The 18,593-nt window shown below is 35.7% G+C and overlaps 1 protein-coding gene across 1 annotated transcript in view; it reads left to right on the top strand.

The window, feature by feature from the left end:
- The window catches only part of LOC144971772 (uncharacterized), a 47,114-nt gene that overhangs the window by 5,740 nt on the left and 22,781 nt on the right, over positions 1-18,593 (top strand). The window contains exon 3 of the mRNA XM_078912845.1: positions 2,173-2,245. Within this exon, the coding sequence (XP_078768971.1) occupies positions 2,173-2,245 (73 nt within the window). The remainder of the gene's footprint in view (positions 1-2,172; positions 2,246-18,593) is intronic.

Genomic DNA, 18,593 nt, shown 5'->3' with positions numbered 1-18,593 from the left:
TTAGTAAATTTCATGCGGCTATGTGGTCACGTGGTTTAACACTCGCATTCGGATCAGAAAATACTTAGTTCAAGTACCGCTCTATGCGGCGCATAGTTGAGTCAGCTCTCAACCCACATTATCTCAACATACGCAGGTGTAAAATGAATAACAGCGTTGTCTTTCTCGGAAAAAAATAATTCTGATATCGCCCAATAGGCATCATTTCCCGTCCTACACGTTACTACAAGTCTTAGTGTAGCTGTTTTTAAAAAAATAGAGCATCTGTATAACGCAATATCGACTAAACGTGCTCAAAGCGCTTTACAATGGTTCCCTGGTCAATAACAACACTTAACATGTAGGACGGGACATGTTGTTACTACAAGTGTTGATGTTTGCCAGGGACCACTTGTAAAGTGCTTTGAACACGATTTGTAGATATTGCTCTTTATAAAATCTCGAAGCTCCATTAAAAGAAAAAATGATAACAAAATGGTAAAAAGGGGCGTGTCGATATTTAATTAAAACCAGTCAAGCTTAACACGTCAATCTTTAATCATTCGTAAGTCGTCGTCTTTCTTTAATATATCCTTTGTTTGTTTATTGTTGGCTTTTGAATTTTACACCTCTCATCATTAGAGACTCAATCACACCAGTTTAATGGGGGGACCACCGCCCATTCTTCGGGATTAATCTAGCGTATCCATTAACACACACACACACACACACACACACGCACACATACTCATACATACTCTATCTCTCTCTCACACACACACGAACACATACTCTCTCTCTCTCTCTCTCTCTCTCTCTCTCTCTCTCTCTCTTTCTTTCTTTCTTTCTCTCTCACACACACACCCACCCACCCACACACACACATACACACACAGTCAATACACAGAAATAAACTCGTACATACACAAATTTAAATGAAAACTAGCAATCAAAGTCACAAATAAAAACAAGACACACTGACATGAACGCATACATCGATCATACACACAAGCACACAGGCAAACATACACACACAGACACACACATAAGTTACATTACAAATTCATTCACAGACACGAACACAAACAAAGTCGCACGTGAAAACAACAGCACCCAGAGACAGACATACATAAACACAATACACAAACACAGACATAAACACACACACACACACAAACACACACACACAACCACACACACACACACAAACACAGAGAGGTGCCAATGACACTCATATCTGATCAGATCGATCTGTTTCCCATAGACAAGGCTTGGACAAGACATACAAAACCGCATTATTGTGTTTTATATACGGCCACTGGTGTCGTTCTGTTAAGCTTCTCAATTACTCTTGGATCTTGTAACCACCCTGTGAATACAATAGAATAGAAATTATTATTTATTATTTTGCTAATGTTGGATTTTCTGTCATCCCCTGGAATAGACATACAAAACCATATCATTGTATTTTATATAGGGCCACTGATATCGTTCTGCCAACCTTCTCAATTACTTTGTTATAATATTATGGATCTCGGAACCACCTTGTGAATACAATAGAATAAACATTATTATTTATTATTTTTCTAACAGTGGATTTTCTGGCAGACCCTGGAATAGACATACAACAACAAATAATTATATTGTATATACCGCCATTGATATCGTCCATCCAACTGTCTCAGTTATTTCTTTGTGTGGATCTTATAACCACCCCAAAATTTGGCCAGAAAACTCATTCTTCAAATATCGATTTATTTAAATGACCTTCGTCTGGGCAAAAAAACCTCAAACCTGGAACTTGGCAAAGTCTTCAAGGATATCTAAGGTTTCAGAGGTTTTTTTGTTTTGTTTTTGTTTTTTTTTCTTAGTTTTTTCCTAAGATGAGGGTTATTGAAATCGATCGATATCGAAGTATGAGTTTTCTGGCCAAAGTTTTAAATACGTTTTTCTGTAAAGTACGGCAGTTAATGGGTTACATACTTCAGATAATAATATCATAACGTTGACGATATAGATTTAATAATTATTATAGTGGTTATCATACCATCCAATAGCCATAATTTAACCAGACCATTATTTCACCCATTCAGTGAATGCATCCTCTGGACAGGACACACAACGGTATGTAATTTATTAATGAGACCAATATAGTTCAAGTGACCGTTTCATTTTCTTCGTGTGGATTAGATAAAATATAACGAATAATTCAGCAGCTGGATTTTGTTTCAACCATTTTGAACTGGAATCAAAGAGTGTCAACACAGTAAGTTCTTTACATTTATTATTATTATTATTATTATTATTATTATTATTATTATTATTATTATTATTATTATTATTATTATTATTATTATTATTATTATTATTATTAAATTTCCTGGGTTTTTTTTTTTTTGGGGGGGGGGGGGATTTTGTCAAGAATATTACAGTGCCCCCCCCCCCACCCCCCTTTCTTTTAAATCCCTATTAGAATACAGTCAGATCGAAAACGACATCTGACCATTGATGATCAATTGCGCAAAGGAACCATTTTGGATTCTTACATAATTTTCTTAGATATGAGAATATGATGTTATAACACAGTTTTAAACCAAAATCGAGAACTTATTGTCCTCGAGGTAAGACCTCGTAGGTTCAGTTTTTCAGCTCTGGATAATTTCCAATAATATTGGTCAAAACTCGCATAAAATCAGTCAAAAATTGTATAAGTTCTGTCAAAAATTGTAGGCTATATCCGTCAAAAATCGTTTAAGATCAGTCAAAATTCGTATACCATCAGTCACAATCGTATAAATCAGTCAAACATTGCATAATGTTAGTCAAAATTGTAAAATATTTGATTAAAATTATTGATTCGTGGAAGAAGACGTTTATTTTTTTCATTTTTTATTTTGTTAGCTTTTCTCCTAAAGTATATTCTATAACAGTGTGCACTTATTCTTACTTACTTATCCTCTTGGTGCTTCAACTTCATACATAAGGCCGACACAGTAGATCTTGAACCAACACGGCCTGCTGCCATCTTTGAAATCTGTCCCCAATGTCCGCTCCTGGGCCTTCATGTCACGCTCCAATGTCCTTTCCAGGACTCTAATGGTCTCTCTCTCTCTCTCTCTCTCTCTCTCTCTCTCTCTCTCTCTCTCTCTCTCTCTCTCTCTCTCTCTCTCTCCTCCTTGTTCTCTCTTTTTTTTTTTGGTGCTTCAGTTGCCAATAAGGCCGACACAGTTACCAGTAGATCTCCACCATCACTGTGTGCTGCAATCTTTGACATCTGTCATTCCCCCATGTCCGCTCCTGGGCTTTTGTGTCACGCTCCAATGTCCTTCTCCACGTCTCCAAGGGTTTTCCCCTACCTTGCTCTCTGTGAGGTCAATCTGAAGGCCACCCTTGGTATAACATCATGGTTATCCAATAAATAACAATGTGAAATTGAATGTTAATAAGCTTTAAATAAACGAAACAAAAAAAAACACAAAAAAACAACAGTAGACGTTTCGGATTTCCCCTTTAACAACAAAACACGATCAATGAAACACTACAGACGAATTATATATTATGTAAGGATCTCATATATTTCATTCGTCTGGAGTGTTTCATTGATTTTGATTTGTTAATCAATTGGAAACTCGAAACGCCCACATTATCGGTTTACGCTTATTAAATTGAAGTTTCCATTCAATTTTACATTGTCATTTTTTTCTTTGAGCTTCGATCAGTAACATTTACATTGGTTCATCCAACGCGTACTTATACCAATTGAAAATTTATATTAAATTCTATGGCGAAACGATCCATTATAAATGATTATTCAAATGTTACCATTACGACCCCCTCCCACCCCTTAACCATCATAAGTGAATGAAAATCACACTTCGTCTCTTATTAATTTAAAGCAAATGTTGCAGCTTGAAAATCGTCGAATTTTTAAAAAAATACTAGTTTTTATATAGTGCATTATACATTAAACGTGCTCAAAGGGCATTACAAAGCGTCCCTGACCAACAGCAATAAGTAAAATGTCGAATGAGATATGACCCCTGTTAGGCGATATTACATTATTTTTCCGACAGAGCCAACGCTGTTAACGACCAGGTATTCCTTTTTCACCTGAGTACGGTGACAGAATGTGAGTAAATAGCCTTTTCTAAGGACTCAACTATGCGCCGACGAGGCTTGACCTTCCGATCCGAAAGCGAGTGTCAAATCACAAGACCATAATATTATAGCCGCACAAATTGTAATAACACTAGTCAAATTATCCTCAACAATGTCACCCTCTCATATCATCCCAAACATCTTTAGTGTTTCATTCATCGTGTTGTGGGTGCGGCTATGTCGTGTATCTGTAGGTGTGTGCGTTAATAAAAATAAGGCACTAATTTATGGCCACCGACTCAACGGTATAATATGGACATCCTCTCATATCTCAGTCGTCTTTCGTGTTTCGTTCATCTTGTTTTATTGACAAAGGAAAAAAACCCGAAACGTCCACATCATTAGTCTTTGTTATTTAATTTGAAGCTTCATTCCCTTTATTCATATGGACCAATGTTTACTTATTTGCAGGTATGATAACCCTAATTTTATAGGATCATTCTTGAAATGAAAGTAATACTTTCAAGAATCAGTGCAAAATATCGTTCATTACAACAATGTAAAGTCAAGCCCGCAATTGTGTTCGGTTATCAGATCTGCAAAAAATTAGACGTCGATATAGACCATGTACAGTGAACCGTCAACTGGGGTAATTTTGTCCTAAGGGAAAACTTTGCCTCTTTAATTTTGGACCAATTAGAGTATATTTAGTTTTGTGGTAATTGTTTCCTTTTATAAAAGGTTCAGTCATTTAAATTAAATCAGGATAATAACTACAACAAAGTTGAGATGACTAAAAATGCTCCAAATTTACAGATGCAAAGTTACCCCTTAAGGCAAAATTGCCCCATTGACCCCAGTTCCAATAACTAAACTTCCATACTTTTATTTTGATGTCTTTCTCACCCTGACATAATACCTCCATGGGGCGACTGTCCATATAATATTGTGATATCAAAGGCCCTCTGCTCTCATATGCATTGAACTTAGATATAGAACAGACAATATAACGCGTAATCCTGAACGGCGAAGTCAAGGTTAATTACGATATATAATCCATTTCATGTGGCAGCAGTTTATTCCCAGGAGAGATAAAGTAATATAATAAAATTATAATTGATTTTATGGACATTACAAATCACATGTAGGGGGGTCACAATAGCTCAGTTTGTAGAGCACTCGCTTCACACGCAAAGGGACAAAGATCTATCACGAGTGCAGTCGAGATTCTTTCTGATGCTGACTCCCCCCCCCCCCCCACCCCGAAATGTGGATTTAGAACTGATATTGAAGATATGCATTAAGGTAAAATACTCACAACATCCGCCAGTCGGATATAAAGTACCAACATACAAAACTATGTGTAACCTAGAATGTTTATAATCTGATTGATATAATTTAGTGAGAACTACTCATTATAATTGCTGTTTAAAAACAATAACAAAGAGTTGAGTGATGTCAATTTAGTTCTTCTATAATAAGGAATACGAAACTTTTTGGGTTATTTTTTTAATAAGTAACAAATTGTACTTATTCTCCATTTCAATGTTAAATTTTGTTGTTATTTTCATATTTACGGCTATAAAATACATTTTCTGCACCGAGTTCATTCCGACATAATAGGGCAGCGTAGCTCAGCGATAAGGTCTATGCATCGTACCCGAAAGGTACCGAGTTCGATCACCCGCCGCTGCGCTGTGTGGCCTTGAGAAAGTCACCTCATCCTAGCTCAATTTGCTACTGACGACTTGGATATTCCAGTATTCCCTTGGAATAGACCCTAGAGAGAAAATTCCCTTATGGAATGGATAAAGGGATTTTTAAAAATAATGCCACTTTGAGCAGGTGCGGCACATTTGCTTTTCTTTTGTGATTTGACACAATCTGTCGTTTCCTGTGACTTGATACTCTTACATTACATAAATATATGGTTTAATGTGCGTATTGTCTTTTGTTCACTGCCAAATAATATAAAGGCTGTCCTAATATGGCTATTTTAAAAAAGTAGTCCTTCAGAGCCATTAGGCTCATGAAGCCGGAGTTTATCCCGGTTTCTATAGCGTGAAACGGACAATACCGATTGCTTGCTAGTAAAGAGCTTTTCCAAGGACTCAACTATGCGCCGATCGAGGCTAGAACCCTGGATCTTCCGATCCGAAAGCGAGTGTCATATCACTAGACCACATAGCGCACCTACAATTTTGATACATACACTAGTATTTTCATGTGTTTCTTTCTGACTATATTATTCAAATATTACTGTAGCACGAAGGTGTTTTTTTTTATTTTTAAATAAAGAGACAACACTCAACATCTGCTAAGTCACATCAAGATAGAAATAAATGAGTTAATACTCTCAAACAATCTATTGACTTACTTGACTTACTTGGTTTATGTCTCTTGGCTCCTGGAGAACCATATGGCCTCAACATCACTCTTCTATCTTCGTCTGTCCTTGGCACAGACCTTTGCCTCACTCCAGGTAATTTTGGAGACGCACAAATCTTGGTGACAGCTTCTTTTCCTCCAAGTCAGTTTTGGACGACCAATCTAGTAGACACCTTAAAATCGCAAGAGAAAATTTAAAGTTTAAAATAATTATGGGTATTGATGCTATGCGTCGAGGTAAGATAGTCACAACCTCCACCGGCTGGATAAAGCGTATACATAAATACAATTCATAAAACTTTGTATGTAGTCTGGTTGATACAGTTTAGTGGTTACTAATCACAACAAAATGGATATTTAAAAACAATATCAAAGTGCTGAGTGAAGTTGTTTTCTTTCCTTCTATTGTTCTTTGAGACATGCAAGATAAGTGTTTATATTTTTTCTAAGTCACTAAATATATTTTTAAAATGGCAGTTTGTTCTGAATGATGGCAATACAACTTAGCAGGTTTCGAACGTCAACTCCTTAAATGCAGTAGACGATCGTTTGTTCACGCTTGTTATGGCCACCAGGGACGGCTGGTAATAATGGGCAGGGTGGGCAAATACCAGCCTGTTTTTTCAAGTTATAAGCTGTATTACCAGGTCCGAAATAATCAAATTTAAATAAGATAATTTCAAAAGTTACTACTTAAACTTGATACTTCGTACTGAAATCAATTTGTGTGTATTTTTGATAGATTGTGAATCACCATGCACCCCGTAATGCATAAACCAGGATACGCACCTGTTCTTTTTATCACCCCCCCCCCCCCCAACCACTCCACTCCACTCCGCCCACATCGTCATCTCATCGTCACGTCGCCTGACGGTGAACTCACTCCGATTTTTGCTGTCTGGCCTCTCTAGTACTAGGTCGGGCTAATTCAAATGAGCCCACCTTAATAACCAGTGAACACTAAATAGAGATTTTGGCAAACGAACATTTTCTGATTTATTGCCTTACTTGTGCTGGTGCCATTGATGTAATGCCTTGGGGAAGGTTCCAGTATTGAATTAAATTTATTAACTTACTAATATTATATCAATTTAGTTTTAATTTGTGTTGTTTTTATATATTTGTTTATCCATTTAAATTATCTCTTTTTTTTTTCTCGTTTTCTTTAAGTACTTCTCAAAACTCATTTATTTAAATTGTTTTCTTATTTGTTTTTTGTTGTTTTTTTTTTTTTTTTTGTTTTTTAACAAATTAATTTGTTAGTTCTTTTTTTTATATTATTCTTAAAGTAATTACCGCTGTATTTTTATTGCCAGACTAAATAATTTTGCAAAACAATGTAATTTTCTATTGTATTCCCTCTAATAAAATAAAACACTTTTATTCAAAAGTCACGACTAAATAAATATATAAAATACAACCACCATTTTGGTTTTCTCAACAATTGAATTAGTATACGAGAAATACTCTTATGAGTAAGGAGAGAGTTGAATTCTAAGTTATAGAGGAAATAAATACGTTTAAAGGAAGGGTGGGCAGATTCCGTACTTGCCCGTCCTGAAGCTAATACATAAGATGGTTCGCGACGAAGAGGCGAGAAGCTAGGCGTTGGTTGGGGAAGGAGTAAAGATAACAAGGTCGTTATTAGTGATAGTATAACGAATGCATGAGGAGAGATTGGTAACATTCTTTTGTCTTAATTGTATTGTGTGAATTATTGGCGAAAGCCTAAGATTAAATAAACTTTGTAATAGCGTATGGTGGTAACCATCATTGTCGACGACATCGTCGTTGTCATCATCATCATCATCATCATCATCATCATCATCATCATCATCATCATCATCATCATCATCATTAACAACAACAACAACAACAACAACAACAACAACAACAACAACAACAACAACAACAAGTACAACAATCGTCTCCACAACTATCATTCTAACCAACAGCACCACCAAAACCACTATCATAATTACATCCTCCGTCACCGCCTCGTCTTCCTCCTCCTCCTCCACCACCACCACCACCACCGCTACCACTATTCCAACCACTACCACCACCGGTACAATCATTCCAACCACCAAGACAGCAGTAAAAATGATGCAATTTCAGCTCTGAATGAAACTCTAGTCATATCGCTGTTGTTGCTTCTCGATGAAAACTTTAAGGTTACTACATACTACTGAAAACCAGTAATGTAACAGAAATATTAATCTCGCCGGTGAGGGATTAAGGGGAGGGGCGACACCTGAAATATCGATTTTTGGGTTAAAATATAAAATTTCAGTTTTTTATTTATTATAAAAGAACAATCATTTTTTCACATATTTTCAGCACTGAGAAGGTGATTTGGATAATATAAAGTTTGTAAATCGTCTTTCATAAACATGGAGTCGATATGAAAATATCAAACTTTTCAATTTTTTTGTGAGAATTCAACTGAAAATAATAGGGCTGAAAAGCATTATAATACATATCGATGTTGTAGATTTTGATATCGATAGTTTAGTCTACTCTTTGCCCGTCTAGTTGACAAGGTTTCAGTCTCATAAATATCACAATATGGGCAGGGGAGGGGTTTAGAAACTGTTAGTCGCGAACAAAGATTGTGTGTCAAACAGCTGATAAGAGGTCAAGTTGTCAGGTAAATACAACGTGATCACGAATTAGCCACTCCCACGCCTCGTTCTGAAAAAAGTCCGCGAAATTAAAGGAGAGGCAAGAGAAAATCAGCTGATCGTTAAAATAGTAACAGAAAAGTGGAGGTGCTCGGCAATGAATGCACGAAAGACATTTAAAACGCCGTAAAAATGTTTAAAAATCACTTAATGTTATAATTACCATCCATAACAACCTGTCAAATTCACATATGTAAGATGTCAAGCCAAAATTAATAATAAAGAACACGATTGACCGGTGGTCCGTTGACTACACATGCATACGAGTACCAGAAATATTTTGTAAACAATGTAACACAATATAATGTGTAAGTTTCAAAGCAAATGCAACCACAAATAACATCAAAGAACAATGTGGGACTACTGTTTTAATTTCATAAAACCAAACGTATATTTTCTGCCCCGATATTGAACGTGTAGTTAGTATGTATCGTACAAACAACATTCGTTTAGACAGGTAGTCGGGATTCTAGCGCCAGTTTTATTTGGGCAACCATGATTGGGATTTCACTCAATGCACTTATTATTAATTATTATTATTATTATCATTATTATTATTATTATTATTATTATTATTATTATTATTATTATTATTATTATTATTATTATTATTATTATTATTATTATTATATAATAATAATAATAATAATAATAATAATAATAATAATAATAATAATAATAATAATAATAATAATAATAATATAATAATAATAATAATAATAATAATAATAATAATAATAATAATAATAATAATAATAATAATAATAATAATAATAAGCAGTTGAAAGGATATAGTCTTTGGTGTTTAAGTGCATATGTACAATATTTCTTATAATAAATGCTTCAAATCAAAACAAAACTAAAAAAAATAAATAAAGAATAAATGAATAAAAATATCTATTTGGGCATTTACTTACATTAATAGTCTTGAAAATCACAATCACAATCCATGAAAATTAAATATCCCAAAATCCGAAGAAGACATGAATTTAATCCAAAATCCAACACAGGAATGTATTTTAATAGGAGACAGATATCCTATTAAAACCATAGCATTACTTGCAAACAACAATACCCCACTCTGCGTTTAACGGGCTTGTGGCCGTCACATTGTAAATTGTGGCCGCATTAGGGTAATCGGTGTCCTAAAGACTGACATACTGACATACAATCAATGAGAACTATAAAGAATCCATTCTAGAATTCAACTACAAACTGAAAAGCATGATAAATATCACTCTCTCAAATAATTTCCTTTGCTCAGGTTCACTCACACTCTCCTTTATTGCAAAACATTGATAAGTGAGATAAAGTTTGTATTTCAATTATAAACTTAATCACATAACCTAAATGATGGAGAATAAAAACAGCTAATTATAAAAAAAAATCACAGATCAAGTTATCTATTTTAACTCCGCATATTTAGCTTAATTACTCATTGACCATATATTTTTTTTAATGGCATTGTTTCATTTAAACAAGACCATGACGCTTATGCCTGGACCGGGTATTCACAAATTCTGCTTTTGTGTTCCACTTTTCGAATCGAATTAATCTCTATCTTATCCGTTTATTTGCAAATTTTCTGCACTTTATAAATAAGACCATAACGCTTATGTCTGGACCGGTTGTTCGCAAATTCTGCTTTTGTGTTCCACTTTTCGAATCGAATTAATATCTAGTCTATCCGTTTATTTGCAAAGTTTCTGCATTTTATTAATAAGACCATAACGCTTATGTCTGGACCGGGCATTCGCAAATTCTGCTTTTGTGTTCCACTTTTCGAATCGAATTAATCTCTATTTTATCCGTTTATTTGCAAAGTTTCTAGATTTTATAAATAAGACCATAACGTTTATGTCTGGACCGGGCATTCGCAAATTCTGCTTTTGTGTTCCACTTTTCGAATCGAATTAATCTCTATTTTATCCGTTTATTTGCAAAGTTTCTAGATTTTATAAATAAGACCATAACGCTTATGTCTGGACCGGTTGTTCGCAAATTCTGCCTTTGTGTTCCACTGTTCGATTAGAATTAATCTGTTTTTTCCGTTTATTTGCAAAGTTTCTGCACTTTATAAATAAGACCATAGCGCTTATGTCTAGACCGGGCATTCACAAATTCCGCTTTTGTGTTCCACTTTTCGAATCGAATGAATCTCTATCTTATCCGTTTATTTGCAAAGTTTCTGCACTTTATAAATAAGACCATAACGCTTATGTCTGGACCGGGCATTCGCAAATTCTGCTTTTGTGTTCCACTTTTCGAATCGAATGAATCTCTATCTTATCCGTTTATTTGCAAAGTTTCTGCACTTTATAAATAAGACCATAACGCTTATGTCTGGACCGGGCATTCGCAAATTCTGCTTTTGTGTTCCACTTTTCGAATCGAATGAATCTCTATTTTATCCGTTTATTTGCAAAGATTCTGCACTTTATAAATAAGACCATGACGCTTATGTCTGGACCGGGTATTCGCAAATTCTCCTTTTGTGTTCCACTTTTCGAATCGAATTAATATCTAGTCTATCGGTTTATTTGCAAAGTTTCTGCATTTTATAAATAATAATAATTGTTCAAAATTTTACCTTACACCCGATATTACAAGTGAGCCAGGTGAAGAAGATTGTCAAACAGTGTGACAGATGAAATAGGAAGAGAGAGAGAGAGGGAGGGAGAGAGAGAGAGAGAGAGAGAGAGAGAGAGAGAGAGAGAGAGAGAGACAGAGTGAGAGAGAGAGAGAGAGAGAGAGAGAGAGAGAGGGCAAGAGAGAGAGAGAGAGAGAGAGAGGGTAAGAGAGAGAGAGAGAGATATTCGTTTTTTGTTCAAAATCTCTCTCTCTCTCTCTCATTGCACAAGGTTGTGCTATTTACTACTATTTATCAAGAACAGCCAAGCTGGCAACCCAGTCTCTGTATAAACTAAGCAAGATGGCAACAGGGATCTCGCTCCTTATCCAATGCCGAAGCTTTAGTTTGAGTCAAACGGTTTTGTTAAAAAAACCACCCAAAATAAGTTCGTGTCGTAAGTGATGGAAGTTGAAGTCTGTTTGGATTACCCTTTTTAAATAGAAAAAGTGAATATATCATAAACTTGAAGAATAGGCAAGCTAAATGAAATTTAAATTGACTGATTAAATGAGTACGCGAGGCTGAGTTGCGAACGACTGCTGGGTTCCGACATTCCGATCCCTGTGTCATTCATGTTCACCGTACCGTGTTACTGTCTACACACTACACTGCATTGTTAGTGACTGGTCATGTCTTTTTTGTTTGTATGTTTTACGCAAGCTTAATAAAAATTAAATTGACTGATTAAATGAATACGTGAGGCAGAGTTGCGAACGACTCATGGGTTCCGACATTCCGATCCCAGTGTCAGTCATGTTCACCGTACTGTGTTACTGTCTACACACTACACGGCATTGTTAGTGACTGGTCATGCCTGTTTTGTTTGTATGTTTCTTTTAATATGGGTCAATTTACAAAGAATAATAATAGAAATGTTCAAAACAAAAACTAGATTCACTATTACGTGCCTGTAATGAAGTGCTTTCCACAAACCGTGAGCGAGAATGATGGTGGAGGTAATGGCAACCATGTGGGTTTGTTATTGTTTCCTACCTCCGTCAACCCGCGCATCCGGTTGCGCACCCACGCTGATTCTGACCAATGGTGCGATCTGATTGGCTGACCTTGTTCTCGACCTCCGACTCCGCGCCAGGGATTGGATGTTGAGTCAGGGTGAAAGTTCGCCTCTATTACTATTAATTTTACTACGATTTGTTTACATTCCGATTGATCAATTGTTGTATCACATTTTGACACGTATTCACGTTAATTATCTCTAAATATTTCCAATTTTTACTGGATTATTATAAATATACCTAAAGTGACCAAAAAATCCAAACGTTGGCAACAATTATATGCTACATAAGCCAAGAAAGCAAGAAAGTTATGATGGCTCATGGTTGATCCGTGGCCACAAATCTTTGATTGGAATTGGGTGTGTGAAAGTAGTATTATGATAAAGCGATTCCAAGCAATGCCGCAGCGGAAAGAAATGAGATGGGCTATTCTTGCCGGTCTTTACCACGGTTATTCCACCAATGACTTCCCTCAACATAAGTATTGTCCTCCTGAACCGGACTCCAGATGCTTTTATAAAAAATATATTGCTGCCCATGTGTATCCTGTTGACACAAGCAGCGTCTACATACACCTTTGAATTTTGATTTGCTTCATGAGCACTTGAAGCCTGTATATGATTTGTTGTGAGATGAAGACAACACAAAATCCAAACGAAAGGTTTCATAATTCTGTTTGGTCAAGATGCCATAAAACATACTTCCATTCCCTGAAAAAAGTTGAGTTTGGTGCAGAGTATAATTTTGGTCCAACAGAAATAACATCCCTGAAAGTGTCTTTGAGCATCGGTGGACTGGGAGAACACTCCCAGATGTTGAGTCAGGAAGCAGAGTCAAAAAGACTTGACCAAAGCATAAGGGTTGCTTAACATAAAGAGAAAAAAAAGAGGCAAAATGAAAGCTCAGACCCGTGAAAAAGCCCAGAGGGAGGCAGAAAAAGAACACGGGGGACCCTCATACGGTGCTGGTATGTTTTGAGCTGGTTGTACCGTTTTGTCTTATTATTTTCATTCATTGTTATCTTTGATCTCGTTTTCTCAAAATGACATTTTTTAACAATCTTTTTTATCTTATTTTGTCATTTATCAATCAATTTGTTTAAAACTTTGCATGTCTAGAGCTATAGTGATTATCTAAAATCACACAGAAGGAATTTTAAATATCTTTATTATTTTTTGAAAAATTGACATTTTTATGTCAAAAAACATGATTTTTATCATACCGAAAAATTATTTTTTTTTAAAATTTATAAATAAAAATCTATTAAAAATATTTAAAAAATGCTCTGTATTTTTTTTTATAATATACAAAAATACAACCATGCAAAATTTCAAGAAAATTCCATGGAAACTTATTGAGAAAGTAACTTTTAAAAATAGCACCCAGAGAAGAGTAAAATCCAAGATGGCGGCCGTCACCATGGCAACCGGACACGCCCACCGAAATAAATCACATGGTTCGAATCCATTGGTCATAGGCAATGTCCCAATATAAAAAGATATTGGATATAGCCATTATTCTTGAAAATAGTTTCAGGTGTCGCCCCTCCCCTTAAAGCATCTCTTTAATTTTTCGAGTGAACGAAATGGACTTCTATTGTCAAGGTGTTGTCGCATTATGTCTCGTCGCTTTGTTTTTTAGTTGTATTCTCTTTCGCGATTATTTTATGATTACGTTTGGAATAATTAAAATCTACTGGTATTGTCATTTCATTGTGAATGTGATTATTTGTGGTTGAAATATTTTTTTTTAAAAGGTGAAAAAAAAATTTAATTAAAAATAAATAAATAAATAAATAATATATATATATATATATATATATATATATATATATATATATATATATATATATATATATATATATATATATATATATATATATATATATATTTATACAATTATTAATGTCTGAATAATCTGCATTAGTTTTTGTTGATGTTAACTCTTGTTTATGTTTGTGCATTTTAGAAATTTTACGGCACGTGCGACTTCAAGTCACCCCCCCCCTTCTCTCTCTCTCTCTCTCTCTCTCTCTCTCTCTCTCTCTCTCTCTCTCTCTCTCCCTCTCTCTCACCCAAATCGTTATAACAACTTAACCTTGTGTCAATATCGTGTAGTTGGATATCAATCATCGAATGGATCATTACATTGTTATCAATCACTGTTATCAACGACAGACATGATAAAGTCTGTTTGACAACACAAGACGACAAGAAGACGACGGTTTTGCTAAATGCAGTGGATCCAGCATTGACATGCTTCAAGTAAATATTAGTTTTGTTATTTACAGTCGTGTCTATTTATCTATACCCTTGTAATCAGGTTTAGCAAGCAATCCGAACAATTTGGTTTGAAATTGTCTTGTTTTGTCTATACATGCTGTTAATAGTTGAAGAATGGAAGTAATTGGGTAGGATTTGAGAAAAGAGAGATAAGGAGTGAGAGAAAGAGAGAGAGAGAGAGAGAGAGAGAGAGAGAGAGAGAGAGAGAGAGATAGAGAGAGAGAGAAAGAGAGAAAGAGAGATAGAGAGAGAGAGAGAGAGAGAGAGATGATAAAGTCTGTTTGACAACACAAGACGACAAGACGACAGCTTTGCTAAATGCGGTGGATCTAACATTGACATGCTTCAAGTAAATATTAGTTTTGTACATACAGTCATGTCTACTTAATCAGACCCGTTATAAAGCGCTGGAGTCCCTTTGTAAAGTGCTTTGGGTTCGTTAAATGGATATTGCCCTATTTAACTGTTAACGTTTTGAAAAGCAGTAAACATAGTTATATTAATTGAAAGTGACCAATATCTCACACTCCTTGTTTTTTGTTATACTCTTGAAACACGTTTTGCAAGCCAATTTCTCCTGACATAATATTATGCCAATTTGATGTGGTATGTTGTATCATCTGACTACCTTCATGATCAAGACATTATATCCGTAATGTTTAGCTTAACACGATGCGACTATAGCTATAATTTATATTTACATAATGTTAATCTCTTTACCGTCTTGAGTTAGATAACATTTAAGACAACATTTTGGAAGTGTTTAGCTTAACACGATGTGATTGTATTTAACGGTTGCGTCAATCCAGATTTAAATTAATCATTAAGCCACTCTAAATCCCTTTTACTTGTGTTTATTTAACATTTATCTCTCAACCGCTCTGATTTAGATAAAATTTGTGAAGCAATTTATTTCTTAGAATGTTTAAGTCACGTTTTGAAAGAATTATAAATACCGGGTCTTATTTCACTCCACCATAACAACACATTTTAACGGTTTCGCCCAGAAATCGGTATTACTGATGCGATTCGATCTTCGTGAAAGTCCGGATCGTGCAGCTGGCATTGTGCGCTAAAACCCGCCATTGTAACCCAAAGATATGAAATTTGATCCCCTGAAGAAGAAAACTCATTTTCTCCGTGGATGATTTTGCCTGAAATTTTTAATTGTTTTTCTTTTCTGAGACTGTGAGGCTGTATGGTCCTGAGGTATGACCCTCGCTTTCGGATCGGAAGGTCATGGTTCGAGCTTTGCTCGGCGCATAGTTTTGTCTTTGGAAAATACTCTCTGTTCAGGTGTTAAATGAGTACCTGGTTGTTAACAGCGATGTCTCTGTCAGGAAAAATGTGTTATCGCCTAACAAACGTCATGTCTCGTACTATATGTTACATGTTGCTGTTGGTCAGGGATCCTTGTAAAGCGCGTTGAGCACGTTTTAGGATATTGCTCGACATAAAAACTTACGTTTTTGGGGGATCTTTATTCTTTATAAAGAAACATCAGATTTACTGGGAAGTTTGTCTTTTATCTTCAAGTATAACTTGGTTACATTTACTACTTTTGAACTTGATGCTGAAATTTTGGCGGTTCTCAACCTTAATCGTTCAATTCAAAAGCTGTATCCAAACAGCCATTTTGCCCGTGTGAGAAAGAAAAGGATTTTTAAAACATTCAACATATTATTTCCAAGTGCAACTTAGCAACATTCCTTAGTTTTTCAAATTGTCCATGTAATGAGAAATACTGGAAATTGTGGGGGTCTAACGGAAGCCATCGTTAACTTATAGCCTGACACTGACGAAAAAATGACGTCAAAATGCCAGGCTTTGGCCGCAAAAGAAAACAACTCAGGAGTTGTATTCAATAGTCAACTCTACTAACGAGAACTCACCAGACACAACACAAACCTAAAAAATGACGTCAAACTATAAGTCTTAGAGGGTTCTTGTGTCAGGTTATATGTTAACGATGACTACGCTAAAACCCACTAAAATCCATACCTTTACGTCATTTTCAGGTTTGTGGACCGCCTAGTGAGTTGTCTTTGGTATTGGTTAAGGAAACAAGTGATCCCATTGATTGAACTGTGTTTTCTAGTGGCAAAAGACTTGTCTTTTGACGTCATTCTATGGTCAGTATCAGGCCACGAGTTTACGAAGGCCACGCTCTGACGTAGCCATCGTTAACTTATAGCCTGACACTAGACTTATAGTTTGACGTCAGTTTTTAAGTTCTTGCAGCGTCTACTGAGTTGTTAATGGTGCTCAAGGAAACAAGTGATCCTATTGGTTGAACTATTGAATAAAAGTCACGATTTGTTTTCTTTTGTGGCCAAAGACTTGCCTTTTGATGTCATTTTTTTGGTCAGTATGTAGCCATCACAGCTTTTGAAATGGCATGCTACAGAAAAATACTCATAATATCATGGACTGAAAAACAAACAAACAAAGAAGTCCTGAGAAGGATCGGAATAAAATCACCAATTCTTCTTCAAACTGTAACGAAATTGAAACTGAACTATTTTGGCCACACGACTCGCCACGAATCATTAGAAAAGCACATTCTGCAGACAAGGGTAGACGGCAAGAGAGGAAGAGGTAGACCAACAAGAAGCTGGGAACAAGATATATGTGAATGGCTGGGAATGACAGCAACTCAAGCAAGTAGAACCGTAATCTGTTTCGCAAGAAAGTTCAGGAAGCAACGTCCTACGCAGGATCAGCTGACTAGATGATGTAGCCATCGTTAAGTTATAGATAGTTCGAAGATGACGTCACTCAGGCCTTTGTTATTGTTTTTGCCATCCGCGTTTGTGAGTTGTTCTCACTAAACTGTATTAACCAGACTATAAAAGTTCATGGTTACACAGAATTTGTGTGTTGGTCCGTTATACTTCCGGATGGCAATGCTGTGAACTCCTTGGCCAAGCGCATTCTATCTATAGCGTAGCCATCGTTATGTTATAGCCTGATACTGAAATCCAAAAGGATGGCAGTTTGACGTCATTATTTGGTTTTTGCACGGCCTAGTGAGTTGTCGTTAGTAGAGCTCATGGAAACAAGTCAGTTCATTGGTTGAACTATTGAATACAACTCACGATTTGTTTTCTTTTGTGGCAAAAGACTAGCATTTTGACGTCATTTTTGGTCAGTATTAGGCCATAACTTTACGAAGGCCACGGTTATATCCTGATACTGAAATCCAAAGAGACTGGCAGTTTGACGTCATTCTTTGGTTGTTTTTTTTGGCACCCCCTAGTGAGTTGTCATTAGTAGAGCTCATGAAAACAAGTGGTCCCATTGGTTGAACTATTGAATACAACTCACGATTTATTTTCTTTTGTGACCAAAGACTGGCATTTTGACGTCATTTTTTTGGTTCAGTGTCAGGCTATTAGTTAACGATGGCTTCGGTCAGTGTCAGGCTATAAGATCTGACCCCAATTCGTTCAGTATACATTTCAACGTCTCTATCCAAACAATCATTTTGCTACTTGTGAGGAGCTAAAACATT

The sequence above is a fragment of the Berghia stephanieae genome, chromosome 4 (genome assembly GCF_034508935.2).
Source record: "Berghia stephanieae isolate SIO BIC M18660-M18661 chromosome 4, UCSD_Bste_1.3, whole genome shotgun sequence".
In the NCBI taxonomy this organism is placed as follows: domain Eukaryota; kingdom Metazoa; phylum Mollusca; class Gastropoda; order Nudibranchia; family Aeolidiidae; genus Berghia; species Berghia stephanieae.
This window is presented reverse-complemented; position numbering and strand designations above follow the sequence as displayed.